The sequence below is a fragment of the Gopherus evgoodei genome, unplaced genomic scaffold (genome assembly GCF_007399415.2).
Source record: "Gopherus evgoodei ecotype Sinaloan lineage unplaced genomic scaffold, rGopEvg1_v1.p scaffold_35_arrow_ctg1, whole genome shotgun sequence".
Lineage (NCBI taxonomy): Eukaryota > Metazoa > Chordata > Testudines > Testudinidae > Gopherus > Gopherus evgoodei.
The window spans coordinates 4386693-4403867 of NW_022060027.1; the positions used below are offsets into that span (position 1 = coordinate 4386693).

Genomic DNA, 17175 nt, shown 5'->3' on the forward strand with positions numbered 1-17175 from the left:
TTATGTATTCAGCAGATTTAAAGTAGTTTTATTTAATTAATAAACATATTGAAAATGCTGTTTCTGTGCATTTGAATTTCCATCCAAACAGACCTTGGACAAATCAGAAGTAAAAAAAATAAATAAAAATCATCATCTAGGAAATAAATGAATCATTTGCCATTTTCCAACATAATCAAAATGTAAAAATTAGATGGAAGAAATGTAAATTACTCCATAGAACTGCTTAAATCAATGTGCATAGCTATAGTTTGTCGTCATGGTTAGCAATAGAAAAAGCACCAGATTTAGCGTAAAGACTATATTGAGTTGCAAATCAACAGTTTTAATCATTATCAACTAATGAGAATCAACCTATCATTAGGAAAATAACTAAAAAGTACAACATTAAAACCTCCTCACCCCCCTGTTGTAACCACTAGACACCACTTCCCATCCTGAGCCAGGGAGAGAACCCAGGAGCCCTGACTCCCAGCCCCACTTATCTACCCATTAGATCCCACTCCTCTTCCTGAGCCAGGGAGAGAAACCAGGAGTCCTGAATCCTAGGGCAGGTAGATCAGGGTGGGGAGCAGAGCTGGGGTCTCATCTGCCCTGTCTCGGGGCTGGTCCTTATCCTGCAGAGACACGAAGCAGATTTGTCCATGAGTCGACCCTGCTCCCCATGTATCAGTGCTGCTGCTCAGCCCTACAGAGCAGCCAGGATGGGGGGGAGGGGGGACAGGAAAGAATCACTGCCCCCCACACTCTGCCAGGGGGAGCCAGCCCCCCTCCAGCTGCTGAGCCTGGATACCCTAGAAACAGGGTCCTGCTCCCAGCAGAGCAGTACCCCTTAGTGCACCCCCTACTCCACCCCCTGCACCCCAGGGCCCCCTGCTGAGCTCCCTGCCCCACCTCCTGCAGCACAGCGCCCCTAGTGCTGCCCAGGGGCTTTGGGGCCAGCTCTCACTGCCAAGAGAGATGCCCCCCTGCTGGGCCCCTGCCCCACCCTCTGGGTTTCCTTCCCCGTCTCCCATCCAAGCCGTGACCCCTTCCCAGCCTGGCTTAGCAGCGGGTTTAACCCTTCCCCACTGGGCGGGGCACTCACCTCCTTAGGTTTTCCTGTAGCAGAGGAAGGGCAGGAGAAGGAGGAGGAGGAGGGGGCCAAACGGGGCCGTATCAAGCCAGGGGGCACTAATACTGACAGCCCAGACTCACTCTGAGACCCCCGCGAGGGTCTGGCTGGGGGTGGGGCTGGGAACGGGGACGCCAAGCCGGGCCCCTCACCTCTCACCACCAGCTCCACGGGGTCGCTCCACTCGGTGAACGGCTCCGATCTGCTGTGATGGGAGCAGCTGTAGTTCCCGCCCTGCTCCCGCTGCACGTTGTTGATGGGAAACACAAACTCCAACCTCTCTGTATCCACGTGTGCAACATGGCGTCCCCCTTTATTCAGCACGAACCGCACACCCGGGTGCAGCCCCTGACACCGGACGGACACAGATCCCCCCAGAGAGACCTCCCTGCTGGGGTGGAAGGAGGGGTTGGGCAGAGTGGGCTCTGGGAGCAGAAGGAGACAGGTTGTGAGACGCAGACCCTGGGCAGGGAGAGGCCGACACGGTGACCCAGCCACCGGCCCCCACCCAGCACAGCTCCCCATTGAGTGTTGGGCCTCCAGGGGAGTGGGCAGGGCCAGCTGGGCAGCCCCTAGGCCCCAAAAGCTCTGTGTGTCCCCCGAGATGGGGCCCTGGGGCCAGGGATCCCCCAGCCCTCGGACTGAAATCTCCAGTGCTGCTGCTCCCCCCCAGTGACCCCATCCCCCATGGGTGGTGGGTGGCCCCCCCTTACCGGGAGCCTGGCCCTGCTGCCCCCCCCACACACTGCACAAGGCCCCACTTCTAGTAGCAGGAGCCCTGAGTGCCCCTCATCACCCCCTTCCCCAGCCAGAGAACCCCCGGGCTAGCCGGAACCCCGAGACAGCCTCCCACCCCCACCGCCAGAGGACCCCCGGCACAGCCCCAGTCCCAGGTCAGCCGCAGCCAGCCAACCGACCTGAACCCCAGCCATGCCGGCCAACTGAGCCCAGTCCCAGCCTGGCCAGTCCCAGTCACGCCAGCTGGCCTGAGCGACCCCAGCCCCCGGCTGACCAATCCCAGGCCTCGGCTGGCTGGCCAGCCCCAGCCCAGTCCCGGGTCAGCCACAGCCACCCAACCAACCCGAGCCCCAGTCATGCCATGCCAAGCAGCCCCAGCGGCACCTGCCAGCCTGGGTGACCCCAGCCCTGTGCTAGGCCAGAGCAGCCCCCAGCCCCTGGCCGGCCAGCCCCAGGCCCCGGCCAGCTGGCCAACCACAGCCCAGTGTCCCTCGGCAGCGGCTCCAGACAGGGAAGGCAGAGTTTTCTCTGGACTATTATACCCGCCACCCACATCGTTCCCACTCCCTGGGCAGGCGTCCCATCCGCTGGGCCCAGGGCTCAGGGCAGAGCCTGGCTTTGAGCATCCTAGCAGCATGGAGCCCCCCACGAGGATCTGGCTGGGAGCGGGGACGTGGAGCCGGGCCCCTCACCTGCTACCACCAGCTTCACGGGTTCGCTGGGCTGCGAGGAGACGAAGGGCTCTGACCGGAGCCGGTAGCTGCAGCTGTAGTTCCCTTCCTGCTGCCGACCCACGCTGGGGATGCGGAACTCGGCCCCGGCCCCACCAGGGTCCATATGTTGCTGCGGGTTCAGGTCTCCAGCCTTGTACAGGAAGAACCTCACGTCCTGGCGCTGCCCCTGACACCGGATGGTGACATCTGCTCCTGGGGCCATGACCCCAGTGAGGCTCAGAGAGATGTTGGGTCTGGGTAAGCTGGGATCTGCACACAGGAGACAGGATGTGAGAGCCAGACCCAGGCACCCACCCAGCCCCCCCCCCCCCGGTCTACCCTAGCCATGGGCAGATCCAGGGGCCCCCGGGAAGAGATTCTCGCCCAGATTTCCCCCTACCCAGAATCCCGCCCTGTGAGCTGGGCTCCCAGACCCACAGGCATGGAGCCACAGCTCCCTAGTGCTTGGGATCCTCATATGCCCATGTGTGGCCCCTGCCTCATTCACTGCATCCAGCCCCCCGAGCACAGAGCAACTCACGGGCTGGTTTCTGGTGTCCAGCACCACAGGCCCCAAGCCACACACAAGAAGGGAGTCAGCCTCCCAATCTACAGAGTGGGAAACTGAGGCACAGACAAATTCACTTTCCTCACTAAGCTCCCAGAGGCAGGAACCGTCTCCTCACTCTGTGTTTATGCAGCGCCTGGCACAAAAGGGCCCTACATGCTCCCCCAACACAAGGTATCCAGCACTATTGAGGCCAGGGTTTGCAGAGGTCTCCAGTAACTGTGGGCATCTCGGTTTGTGGGCACTCAGCCTGAGATCCCTGAAGATTGAGGCCCCCCCACAAGGAAGGACACTTCTTAAAACTGCAATGTGCTCCCATCACACAGAGTCTGTGGCCGTGCCAGAAGCTGAGCCAGATCTCCTGGGTCCCAGCCTAGCACCGAGTGCACCAAGCCACCACTTCTCCTGCAGCCCCTGCTTCATTCAGCCCCAGACGGGGCACTGCCTGGGGCAGGGCCTGGAGAACAGAGGGGATGGGATCACGGGATTAAATAGCGACTCATGGTTCCTACGCACAAGGGGCAGCATTAAAGTAGCCTCCCTGTCCCGAGTCTCCAGGGGCTACTGCTCTCCCCTGGCTGGGGAACCCAGTGACTCCGTCCCTGCTCCCCGGCCGGGCATCCCCTCTGTGGGGTCAGGGCTCAGGGCAGATCCTGGCTCTGAGCGTCCCATTGGCAACGAGCCCCGTGAGGGTCTGGCTGGGGGTTGGGCTGGGAATGGGGATGCCGAGCCAAGCCCCTCACCTCTCACCACCAGCTCCACGGGGTTGCTGGGGTATGACACGGCGAACGGCTCCGATCTGCTGTGATAGGAGCAGCTGTAGCTCCCGCCGTCCTCTCGGCTCACGTTGCTGATGGCAAACACAGCCCCAAACCCGTCCGAATCCACAGGTGGGAAATGGCGTCCATCTTTATTCAGCACGAACCGCACGCCCCGGTGCTGCCCCTTACACCAGATGCTCACGGATTCCCCCAAGGAGACCCCCTTGCTGGGGATCCCAGAGATGCTGGGTTTGGGGTAGCTGGGCTCTGCAGCGGGAAGCAGACAGGCCGTGAGACGCGGACCCCGGGCGGGGAGGGGCCGACACAAAGACCCAGCCACCGGCCCCTCCCCAGAACAGCTCCCGACTGAGTACTGGGTTTCCAGGGGAGTGGGGAGGGCCGGCTGAGCAGCCCCTGGGCCCCTAGCTCTGTGTGTGTCCCCCGAGATGGGGAGTATCCCCCTGGGAAAGGCCTCCTGTTCCACAGCTCTCCCGGGGACAGGGATCCCCCTCTCCCTCAATCTCCAGTGGCTGCTGCTCCCCCCCAGTGACTCCATCCCCCATGGGCAGTGGGTGGACCCCCCTTTCCAGGAGGCTGGCCCTGCAGCCCCCCCATGCACACACACTGCACAAGGCCCCGCTTCTAGTGGCAGGAGCCTCGAGTGCCCCTCGCCACCCCCTCCCCAGGCCGGAGAAACCCCAGCTAGCCAGAACCCCACGACAGCCTCCCACCCCCGTCGCCAGAGGACCCCCAGCACAGCCCCAGTCCTCGGTCAGCTCCAGCCAGACAACCGACTCCAGTTCCAGCCGTGCGATGCTGAGCAGCTACAGCTACATTTGCCTGTCTGAGTGACCCCAGCTCTGCGCTAGGCCAGAGCTGCCCCAGCCTCCGGCCTTCCTCTGCCTCAAATCTCCAGGGGCTGCTTCTCCCCCCTGGCTGGGGAACCCCCAGGTGACTCCATCCCCACTCCCTGGCCAGGCATCCCCTCTGCTGGGCCCAGGGATCAGGGCAGAGCCTGGCTCTAAGCATCCCATCGCTGCAGAGACCCCTTGTGGGTCTGGCTGGGTGTGGGGCTGGGAGCCCGGGCCCCTCACCTCCTACAATGATCTCAACGGGGTCGCTGGGATAGGATGAGCGACTCGGTTCCATTGTGGAGCGATAGTTGCAGGTGTAGCTCCCTCCATCTTCCCGGCCGACACCGGGGATGAGTAATTCAGCCCCGGTCCCATCAGGTAACATTGTCCACACTTGCGGGTTCGGGTGTCCAGCTTTACGCAGAACGAACTCCATGCCCAGGTCCTGACCCTCACAGCGGATGGTGACGTTTCCCCCGAGCGCCACCACTCTGATCGGGCTCACCCAGATGGTGGGTTTGAGAAATTCTTGCCCTGCTCTCAACAAGACAGGAGTTAAACAGGGGGGAGACAGCCCCCCACCTCTCCCCTCCCCAATTCAGTCCATCGGTCATTCGGCCTCTCTAGGAGTCTGTTCCCTACCAGGGTTGGCACTGCCTGCCCATGGGGCTCGGGGGCAGGGGGTTCACCCAGACATAGCTCAGGACATGGCTACATGAGAGATCACCTCTCACCCCCCCCCGCCTGAGGCCAGCCAGGGAACCTGACTACTGGGCCCCCTGCTAGGGTAACCAGATATCCCGATTTCATAGGGACAGTCCCAATTTTTGGGGCTTTTTCTTATATAGGCTTCTATTACCCCCCCACACCCTGTGTCCAGATTTTCACACTTGCTGTCTGGTCACCCTACCCCCTGCAGCTCTGCCCCCCGCCCCGGGGTTGGAAATAGAGTCTGTGACTGGCATGAATCTCACAAGACCCACGTTCCCCAGGCCTTGGGAAGGGGGGTGGAGGAGGGGCTGAGAGTGCTGGGGAGGGAGCTGTTAGGGGTGGATCTGGGGGCGGGGGCCGATCTGGGTTCTCCCTACAGCTGCCCTGACCGTGAACATTTCGGTTCCCCGAGGGGATCTAGAGCCCACAGACAGGGCCCTGGCAGCATTTGTATGAGCTGAAATAAATCCACCTGCCGCCCCCAACCCCAATCCTCCAAGCCAGGGGTGGGGGTTGGAAGAGGACAAACAAGGGGACGGTCTCCGTCTGCTTCATCAGACCCCATGAGCCTGATTCGGCTCCTAGTTATTCCCTAGCAGGGCCGGGACGGGTCTGAACTCACAGGGGCAGTTTGGGTTGAGTTTGGGGGAAGGTTCAGGGCTCAGTTCCTCTTTTCCTCACCCCATGCATCCCCTCCCCTGTCCTTGATGTTACTGTCCTCCCCACAGACTGATACTCACCTCCCCACACCCCACTGTGCCCAGCCAGCCAGCAGCCTGGAGGAGAGAGACAGCTCATTAATAACCAGATCCCAGGGCAACTGGATCCTACACCCTGGTCTCAGTCCCCCACCCCCATTCCATGGGCACATGCCTTGGTGTCAGTTTCCCTGCATGGACACATGCCCTGGACTCAGATTCTGCCACCTCCCACCCCCCATGGGCACACGCCCTGGTCTCAGATCCCACTCCCCATAGGCACACACCCTGGTCTCAGATCCCGCCCCCCATGGGCACATGCCCTGGCTTTATTCCATACTCACCAAGGAGGAGGACGGTGAGAGCACATGCCATGATGAGGGCAGCGAGGGGCCCTTCAGTGCTGCCACCCAACACCCCGAAGCTAAACTCAATCAAGCCCCAAACAAGGAACTCAGCTGGTGGCTCCAGTTACAGGAAGTCGACGATGTGTCATCTCTTCCTGTGTCCATCATACATTGTCTCTAATCTGCAGGCGAAATCTAGAACAGCCAAAGCAAGCAGAGGTCCCTGCAAAACCCAGGAAACCCTGGGCCCCTCAGCCTGGCCACGCATCATGCAGCTCCCAGCTTCTCTATGTCTCTGTGGGGACTCAGGAAAGGTCACTGTGATGCAGCAGGGAGTGGGGAGTATTGACCTGGGAATGTTGCAGGGGAGTTTTACTGGGACTGTGTGTACGGTGGGAGACTTTCCTTGAGGGCAGATATCTGAGCATGTAACATGAGAGCCCAGGATGGGGGGTTGGGGCCAGGTGACGCCTTCTGCCCGGGAAACTGGACAAAGGCTGGAGGAGGAACCAGGAGGAGGGGGTGTGAGACAGCTGGAGGGGGTTTCAGTTTGGAGCTGGCTGGGGAAATGGAGGGAACCCCAGGATTAATCCCGGCAATTACAGACCAGTAAGTCTAACATCAGTACCAGGCAATAGTAAAGAATAAAATTGTCAGACACATAGAAGAACATAAATTGTTGGGCAAAGGTCAGCATGGTTTCTGTGAAGGGAAATCGTGTCTTACTAATCTATTAGAGTTCTTCAAAGAGGTCAAACAAACATGTGGACAAGGGGGATCCAGTGGACATAGTGTACTTAGATTTCCAAAAAGCCTTTGACAAGGTCCCTCACCAAAGGCTCTTACATAAATTGTCATGGGATAAGAGGGAAGGTCCTTTCATGGATTGAGAATTGGTCAAAAGACAGGGGACAAAGGGAAGGAATAAATGGTAAATTCTCAGAATGGAGAGGGGCAACTAGTGATGTTCCCCAAGGGATCAGTCCTAGGACCAATCCTATTCAATTTATCCATAAATGATCTAAGGAAAGGGGTAAACAGGGAGGTGGCAAAGTTTGCAGATGATCCTATCTGCTCAAGATAGTTAAGACCAAAGCAGACTGTGAAGAACTTCAAAAAGTTCTCACAAAACTAAGTGATTGGGCAACAAAATGGCAAATGAAATTTAATGTGGATAAATGTAAGGTAATGCACATTGGAAAAAATAACCCCAACTATACAAACAATATGATGGGGGCTAATTTAGCTACAACGAGTCAGGAAAAAGATCTTGGAGTCATTGAGGACAGTTCTCTGAAGACGTCCATGCAGTGTGCAGAGGTGGTCAAAAAAGCAAACAGGATGTTAGGAATCATTAAAAAGGGATAGGGAATAAGATGGAGAGTATCTTATTGCCCTTATAGAAATCCATGGTACGCCCACATCTTGAATACTGCGTACAGATGTGGCCCCCTCATCTCAAAAAAAGATATTCTAGCACTAGAAAAGGTTCAGAGAGGGCAACTAAAATGATTAGGGGTTAGGAACGGGTCCTATATGAGGAGAGATTAAAGAGGCCAGGACTTTTCAGCTTGGAAAAGGGGAGACTAAGGGGGGATATGATAGAGGTCTATACAATCATGAGTGATGTGAAGAAAGTGAATAAGGAAAAGTTATTTACTTGTTCCCATAACACAAGTACTAGGGGTCACCAAATGAAATTAATGGGCAGCAGGTTTAAAACAAATAAAAGGAAGTTCTTCTTCACACCCGCAGAAATCTTTCCCCTAAGCTGGAGGAGACCTTGTCAGTGGTTATGTGGCCAGGCCCCTAGAGAGGGGTATGACACAGGCTTGTTTATATAGACATTCCATCTCCTCTCAAATCCCCGTCCTCTCTGCCCCTGTCCCATCCTCCCTCAGACTCCCGCTCCCTGCACGAATCTCTGCCCATTTCCCCCTCATCCTTGTCCCCCCCAACCCTCATTGCCCTCTCCCATCTCCCCTTCAACACCTACCCAGTTTCTGTCTCCCCTCGAATTCCTGTCCCCACTCGCTCCCTGATCTTAGCCCATCTCCTTTCTAATCCCTTTCCTGCCCCACCCTCGGCCTGTCCCCCCAAACTACCATTCCCTGCTGCTCTTTGCAGAGGGTCTCACAGGCCCAGAGGGCTCAGGGGGTTGGAAACTCTCTCCCTCACCAGCGTTACACAGGCCAGGGGCCGGGGCTCATTTCAAACCAAGCCCCTGGTTCTACTTGGCTCCTGGGCAAACTCCCAGCAGCAGCCACTCACAGGCAAAGCTTTCGGGTTAACCCCCCGGACGAGGAATCACACCTGGTCTGCCTACTGAAACAGGGGCTGAGTGACTGCAGCCAACAGCCGGAGTCAGCCCGACTCCAAGTCTCACTCCTTCTGGAGTCACCGGAGCAGAGCCACTTGTGTCCAGACCAGCTGGGCTGTGGGGGGAGGAATCGGTTCATTTCACTCTCCGGACGGATGGACAGGGTGGCCACTGACCCCGCTCCTAGTGTAAAAGGGGGAAGAGTCCCACTATTGTGGGGAATTCTCCTGGCTTATACCCTCCCTGGTGGGATTGGCTAGTCCTCGCTCCCACTTCCTTTACCCAGAGGCCTGCCTGACCTTGAGGGCTCCCCTTCTTCCCTCCCGTGCAGCAGAGTCCTCGTAACCCCGGCAAGGCTGGGCCCTGGATCCCTGGGGGCTCGACCTCCAGTCTTGTCATGGTCACTTAGGACAGGGGCGAGGGTGTCCCCACTCCAGGGCACTCTCCTTGCACCGGATGCTGCCCTGACCCACTGATCATTGCACAAAGTTCAGAGCACGTACAATTTATTAAACAGCAACTCATAAACAAATAAGGAAAAGATGGAGAAGGTTAAAGGGAATTAGTCACACCGCATTGTGATCATAAGGAGACCACAAACAGCCGCCTCTGCACGGGAAAGGAAGTTCACAGTCTGTTCCTCACACGTCCCAGGTCTCTTTCCCAGGCCCTGGCCGCGCCGCGGTGATACCACAAGGTGGCAATCTGTACGTCAAAGTAGCACCATGGAGCCCCTGTATTCACCACTGCGATAGAATTATGATCAGTTAGGTACAAAGTTGCCTTGTGAGGCATCATTTTAAAAGCCTCGATCTGTTAAACATTCATGTCCTGTTGCATTGTATGTGCTGTCTATCGTTCTGTGGGACGTTATGAGGCATTGCTGGGTGTGTTATTGAAATATGTTGTGAGGTTGGAAGACACCCACAGCCAATCTTTCAACTGCAACAAAGGACCAGGCAGACACTGTTAATGGCTCATCAACACCCCTCAAGGGAAGAATTCACTTTCCCAGAGACAATGGAGATTGCTTGACCAATGGAGACTGCCTGGTCCCCAGGTCAGAGCAAAGAACTTTCCAGCAAACTGGAAGAAAATATAAAAGGGGGGAAGGGACATAATCCCTAGGCGTCTCTTCCCCACAACTCAACACCTGGGGGAACATCTGGAGGATGGCGTGAATTGCACTCTCAGCAAGTTTGCAGATGACACTAAACTTGGAGGAGTGGTAGATACGCTGGAGGATAGGGATAGGATACAGAGAGACCTAGACAAATTAGAGGACTGGACCAAAGAAATCTGATGAAGTTCGACAATGACAAGTGCACAGTCCTGCACTTAGGACAGAAGAATCCCATTCACTGTTACAGACTAGGAACCGAGTGGCTAGGCAGCAGTTCTGCAGAAAAGGACCTAGGGGTTACAGTGAACGACAAGCTGGATATGGGTCAACAGTGTACCCTTGTTGCCAAGAAAGCTAATGGCATTTGGGGCTGTATAAGTAGAGAAATTGCCAGCAGATCGAGGGATGTGATCATTCCCCTCTGTTCGACATTGGTGAGGCCTCATCTGAAGTACTGTGTCCAGTCTTGGGCCCCACACTACAAGAAGAATGTGGAAAAATTTGAAAGAGTTCAACGGAGGGCAACAAAAATGATTAGCAGGATGGAGCATATGACTTATGAGGAGACGCTGAGGGAACTGGGATTGTTTAGTCTGCAGAAGAGAAGAATGAGGGGGGATTTGATCACTGCTTTCAACTACCTGAAGGGGGGTTCCAAAGAGGATGGATCTAGACTGTTCTCAGTGGTAGCAGATGACAGAACAAGGAGTAATGGTCTCAAGTTGCAGTGGGAGAGTTTTAGGTTGGATATTAGGAAAAACTTTTTCACTCAGAGAGTGGTGAAGCACTGGAACGGGTTCCCTAGGGAGGTGATGGAATCTCCTTCCTTAGAGGTTTTTTAGGTCAGGCTTGACAAAGCCCTGGCTGGTGTTGCAGGGGGCAACAGTTGGGGTTCGTTGGCCCGGTGTGCGTATCCCCAATGACCACACCGGAGTGGAGAAGCAAGTAGCTTTATTTGAGTCAAATAAGGTGCAAGGAGATATAAAATCTCAGATCATGCACGCATCACTATCCGTTGCCATGTCTTATATACCTTACTTGTTTACAAAGATGTTCACAGGTGCTACAATTCATCATTTACAATTCATTAACTACCGGATCTTTTAATTAACTATATCCTTTACCCATACTACTGACCCCCCCTTTGATCGATTACATCTTGTACCATAAACAAAAGAACACAAGAAAATGATAAATGATTACATGTACTCATGCTAACTTTAAAGGAACATATTGTTTAGCTCGAAAGGCAGTCGTAGGCCTGAGAATGTAAACTTTTGACCCCACGCCATATTGCCAGTTACCTGGAGCCCTGCACCCCCCAACACTGGGATGATTTAGTTGGGAACTGGTCCTGCTTTGAGCAGGGGGTTGGACTAGATGACCTCCTGAGGTCCCTTCCAACCCTGATATTCTATGATTTTAGGACAAAGACTTTGCACTGAGGAAGGGTGGTTCCAGGCTGGAATGGAGTCCAGTCTGTGTACTGAGGATCTGTAACCTGCTTGTACCATCTGTCAGGGAGAGACACTGCCTGATTCAAATCCTGTTTAGATTGTACAACTTGGACTGCAAATTTATATTTATTTCTTAAGTAGCCAACTCTGATCTCTGTGCCTGCTCCTTATAACCACTTAAAATCTCTCCTTCTGCACTTAATAAATCTGTTTTGTATTTGACCTAAAACAGCGTGTTTTGTTGGAAGTGCTGGGAAATCTCAGCTCAGTTTACAAAGGCTAGTGTGTGTCCCTGCCACACTGAGGGAGGGGGGAACTTAATGAACTGACACTAGACTGGCTTCTGAGCAGTGCAGGATGGTACCGGTCTGGGATGCAAGACTGGGGAGCTGTGGGTAATTGGCTGGAGCCCCCTATTGCTGGTACCTGAGTGGCTAGGAGATCATTCGTGTAACACAGCTGGGTGGGTCCCTGCCTGTGCCTGGCTGTGTGAGTGCAGAGCCTCTGAGGTTCATAGCTTGACATCAGCATCACAGTGTCAGAGGCAGCCCAGGATAGTGGCTTTGGAGGGCTCAGTGGTCCCACAGTCCAGGTTTCACCCCGGGGACCCTGTCACACACAGGTCAGACACTTGCTCTGGTGGGTGCCACACGCCTTCAGACGCTAGGTGGCAGGACCCTTCTTCCCAGCATCGTCCCCCCATCTGTGTTATGATCCCCCCCCTCGACTCCGGCCTGCAGGGCCTCTTGGCTGGGGCCGTTTCCCTGTGCTGGCCCAAAATCCCTCCCACCAATCTGGGGCAATTAACTCCTGGTTCCAGCTTCTGTTTTCACCTAGCGCAATGTCAACAGTCCTGGGGCTGTAGCCAGGGGGCTTTTCGGGTCAGACCAACCCAGCGTCTGCGGCTGGTTCTCTCGCCCAGGTTACAACATTCAGCGTTGTCCCCAATTTCCCCTGGTTCTCGGAGCCCTGGCACAGCTGGGGAACTTGCCCGTGGGTTTTACACGTGAGCTTGCAGCCAGGGCCACTTCGCAGGCTCAACAACCACAACAGTGCGAACGACCCCCAGCTGCCTTGTAGGGCCCGGAGCGCTCACCTAGAGTGCCCGTGTCCCAATGGCTGCAGCCGCTTGAGGCCCGAGTGTGAGGGGAATGAGGAACTGCGCCGGAGGCTGCAGCCCCAGGAAGCCCGTGATGTGCTCGGCCCCTTTCTTCCCCATCAGATAGTTTCTCTGCAATCTCCAGCCCAAATCTACCGTGGTCAGAGCAAAGCCACCTCCCTGCAACACCCAGCAAACCACATCGCCGCCTGTAGCTGCCTGGTCCCTCATCACAGGGACCCACAGCTGAGCTGAGTTTCCCTCTCCAGCCTCAGGATGTTGCAAAAGGGACACTGGGGGAGGGGGAGCCGACCTGCCCCCCAGAAAGGGGAGGGGACAAGATCATGGGGACAGAGCTCCAGAAAAGCTCCTCCCCCAGCAGATTCCCCAGATGATTTGCCTTTTACCCCCTGATGTTCACCCACTGGATCCCTCAGCCTCCCGTTTTGCCCCCTTTGCCTGCATCCCCTCCCCAATTCATGTCACGGGAAAAACAACTGAGGAGAGTTGGCAGTTTTTCAAAGGGACGCTATTAAGGGCCCAAAAGAAAGCTATTCCGATAGTTAGGAAAGATAGAAAATGTGGCAAAAGACCATCTTAGCTTAACCACGAGATCTTGCGTGACCTACAAAATAAAAAGGCGTCATATAAAAAATGGAAACTAGGTCAGATTACAAAGGACGAATATAGGCAAATAACACAGGAATGCAAAGGCAAGATTAGAAAGGCAAAGGCACAAAATGAGCTCAAACTTGCTATGGGAATAAAGGGAAACAAGAAGACTTTTTATCAATACATTAGAAGCAAGAGGAAGACCAAGGACAGGGTAGGCCCACTGCTCAGTGAGGAGGGGGAAACAGTAACAGGAGACTTGGAAATGGCAGAGATGCTTAATGACTTCTTTGTTTCGGTCTTCACTGACAAGTCTGAAGGAATGTCTAATATAGTGAAGAGGGTAGGTTTAGAAGATAAAATAAAAAAAGAGCAAGTAAAAAATCACTTAGAAAAATTAGCTGCCTGCAAGTCACCAGGGCCTGATGGAATGCATCCTAGAATACTCAAGGAGTTAATGGAAGACGTATCTGAGCCTCTAGCTATTATCTTTGGGAAATCATGGGAGATGGGGGAGATTCCAGAAGACTGGAAGGGGGCAAATAAAGTGCCCATCTATAAAAAGGGAAATAAAAACAACCCAGGAAACTACAGACCAGTTAGTTTAACTTCTGTGCCAGGGAAGATAATGGAGCAGGTAATTAAAGAAATCATCTGCAAACACTTGGAAGGTGGTAAGGTGATAGGGAATAGCCAACACAGATTTGTAAAGAACAAATCGTGTCAAACTAATCTGATAGCGTTCTTTGATAGGATAACGAGCCTTGTGGATAAGGGAGAAGCGGTGGATGTGATATACTTAGACTTTAGTAAGGCATTTGATACAGTCACGCATGATATTCTTATAGATAAACTAGGAAAGTACAATTTAGATGGGGCTACTATAAGGTGGGTGCATAACTGGCTGGATAACCGTACTCAGAGAGTAGTTATTAATGGCTCCCAATCCTGCTGGAAAGGTGGGGTTCCGCAGGGGTCTGTTTTGGGACCGGCTCTGTTCAATATCTTCATCAACGATTTAGATGTTGGCATAGAAAGTACGCTTATTAAGTTTGCAGACGATACCAAACTGGGAGGGATTGCAACTGCTTTGGAGGACAGGGTCAGAATTCAAAATGATCTGGACAAATTGGAGAAATGGTCTGAGGTAAACAGGCTGAAGTTCAATAAAGATAAATGCAAAGTGCTCCACTTAGGAAGGAACAATCAGTTTCACACATACAGAATGGGAAGAGACTGTCTAGGAAGGAGTATGGCAGAAAGAGATCTAGGGGTCATAGTAGACCACAAGCTTAATATGAGTCAACAGTGTGATACTGTTGCAAAAAAAGCAAACGTGATTCTGGGATGCATTAACAGGTGTGTTGTAAACAAGACACGAGAAGTCATTCTTCCGCTTTACTCTGCGCTGGTTAGGCCTCAGCTGGAGTATTGTGTCCAGTTCTGGGCACCGCATTTCAAGAAAGATGTGGAGAAATTGGAGAGGGTCCAGCGAAGAGCAACAAGAATGATTAAAGGTCTTGAGAACATGACCTATGAAGGAAGGCTGAAGGAATTGGGTTTGTTTTGTTTGGAAAAGAGAAGACTGAGAGGGGACCTGATAGCAGTTTTCAGGTATCTAAAAGGGTGTCATCAGGAGGAGGGAGAAAACTTGTTCACCTTAGCCTCCAATGATAGAACAAGAAGCAATGGACTTAAACTGCAGCAAGGGATTTAGGTTGGACATTAGGAAAAAGTTCCTAACTGTCAGGGTAGTCAAACACTGGAATAGATTGCCTAGGGAAGTTGTGGAATCTCCATCTCTGGAGATATTTAAGAGTAGGTTAGATAAATGTCTATCAGGGATGGTCTAGACAGTATTTGGTCCTGCCATGAGGGCAGGGGACTGGACTCGATGACCTCTCGAGGTCCCTTCCAGTCCTGGAGTCTATGAGTCTATGAGTCCCCACCAACCCCACCCCCATCCTGTTAGGTGTAAGAAGTATAAACTGTTTAATATGTTCAATTAGTTGCTTAATAAGGTGTTTATGAAGGAAATCACTGGCTTTAAAATAAGATCCAATATGGAGCAGATGAACTATTGACCCCTGGACTCCATCTCTGAGAGGGGACTTGTTTACTATCAGGACACAGGCTCAAACCGGTCAAAACCGGTTTTTCCCGCCAAAACCAGCCCTCAGCGTTCCATCTCCTCAGAACTTTTCCCGCCACAAAAGCTTTATAAGGACGTGTTCAGCCCCTGTGCAGGGCTGTCCACCCCAGCGACAGCCCGTCCACGGTCGGGTCTTCACAGAGAGTTTATGGGCCTGAGCTTTAAGCTCCCAAAGCCAGTCACTGTTGCATTGTATTCATTAAGTTTGCATTTCCCCCTCTTCCTCCCAGTTTTTCTGTACCTGTACCCTGAATACACTTATCTTTGTTTGTGCCACATCACCTCGTCCCCTCTTTATTTTATTTACACCACACAAGGAGGGAGGCTAAATCCACTAGTGACAGAGACCGGAGGGAGTCGAGTTTGTATCTTCTGAGAAAAGCGGCTTTCCTTTCCTATTTCTCCTCTACCATTTCTAAGTTTTACTTTTGTAGCGTTGCCTTATTCCCCTGGAGGTAACACTCTCATGTCCCCTCATGTCCCTGGCTGTCCCCCCCATTCTGTAGTTCCCTCATGTCCCCCCATCAGGTCCCTCTCCCCCCAATTCTGCCCTGTCCCTTCACCCTCCGTTGTGCCCCTCATGCCCCACATCCTATCCCCTGTTCTGACCCCCCATCCCTTATGTCCCCGACCTCCCTGGTGTAGGGACAAGACCCCTGGCTGCCCTCAGTTAACATGGCCGCCCCTGCAGCCCGGCCCCTCGCTCACCCCTGGCTAAGATGGCCAGACTGTCGGGGTGGGGCAATGGCTGCATAGGAACGAGCCCCACCCGGCTTCTCTGACCCTAGCCTGACCTCCAGCCTGTGCCCCCAACTTCCATCTCTTGAGCCTGCCCCATAGTCATGGGGGGTCATTGCCTCCCCCTCACATCCCTCCCCCCTGCTGGTGCTGCCTCAACAACTCTGCCTATCCCCCCCCCGATTTGCTGTGTGTGGGGATCTATGTGGGAAAGACTCTCCGGCCTGCTCCCCCCTCATGCTCACCCCCCATCAGCCCAGCTCCCCCAACCCCCCCATCTCCCACCCGGCCTGTCCCTGTCAGGGAGAGAGGGTGAGGGGATGTGGGGGCAGTGGGAGGTAGGGAAGAAGAATGTGGGGGGAGAGGAAGGGGGGCTGATACTGAGGGGGCAGGTGCTGAGGGGAAGCTGGGGTGAGACAGTGACCAGGGAGGGAGGATTTGGGGTCTCCCCACGTGTGTGTAGATAAATCTCTGCATTAAGCATCTTCACATAACTTTCCTACGACTTTGTATTATGCCTCTTCATATAACCTTGTGTGGAGTTTATCCATGTGTGACCCCTGTTTTCATGCAACTTTGTATCAAGTCCTTTGATATGGGAACTTTGTATCAAATCCGTATACAGAAACTTTGTATTGAGCCTCGGTATAATGTTATAGCCCCAAAGGATACTTCAGGTAGAAGAAAAATGTCTTTTCACTAGTAGAATAAGATCTGCCCCCTTTTAATCAATTGCAGTTAAGGGGAGCTTGTGTGTGTGTGTGTGAGTACATTAGTGTAACATAGATCAGATGCATATGACATAGTGTTGATTGAGTCCTGTATTACCAATAAATGTGGCGCTTTGCCTTAACCCCCCCTGAAAAGATCCTGTGCAGGACTTTAAGTACAACATGTGTTTCAGGCTGAACCTGTCCCCTGACCATTCAGACGCCCTCATCCCCTCTCTCTCCCCCTCCCGCCTGGCTCAGCAGGGGTTTTGGTGGGAAACAATCCTGCCCCCTTCCACCTCAGACCCACTGGGGCGGGGCTATGTGGCAAAGTGCGGTAGCAGAAAAGGGGGTTCAGGAGAGGGCACTGGGGGGCTGGGAATGTGGGGGGTCAGGAGTATCTAGGGGGTGGAGAGGAGGAAGAGAGGAGGGGAAGGTGAGGCATGGGGGGGCCATTATG

General features: G+C 53.9%; 1 protein-coding gene across 1 annotated transcript in view; it reads right to left on the reverse strand.

The window, feature by feature from the left end:
* LOC115641683 (immunoglobulin superfamily member 1-like) overlaps positions 1-17175 on the reverse strand; it is an 87195-nt gene that overhangs the window by 21749 nt on the left and 48271 nt on the right. Inside the window, exons 10-11 of the mRNA XM_030545013.1 lie at positions 2545-2835; positions 1267-1539 (exon numbers count right to left, since the gene is read on the reverse strand). Of these exons, the coding sequence (XP_030400873.1) occupies positions 1267-1539; positions 2545-2835 (564 nt within the window). The remainder of the gene's footprint in view (positions 1-1266; positions 1540-2544; positions 2836-17175) is intronic.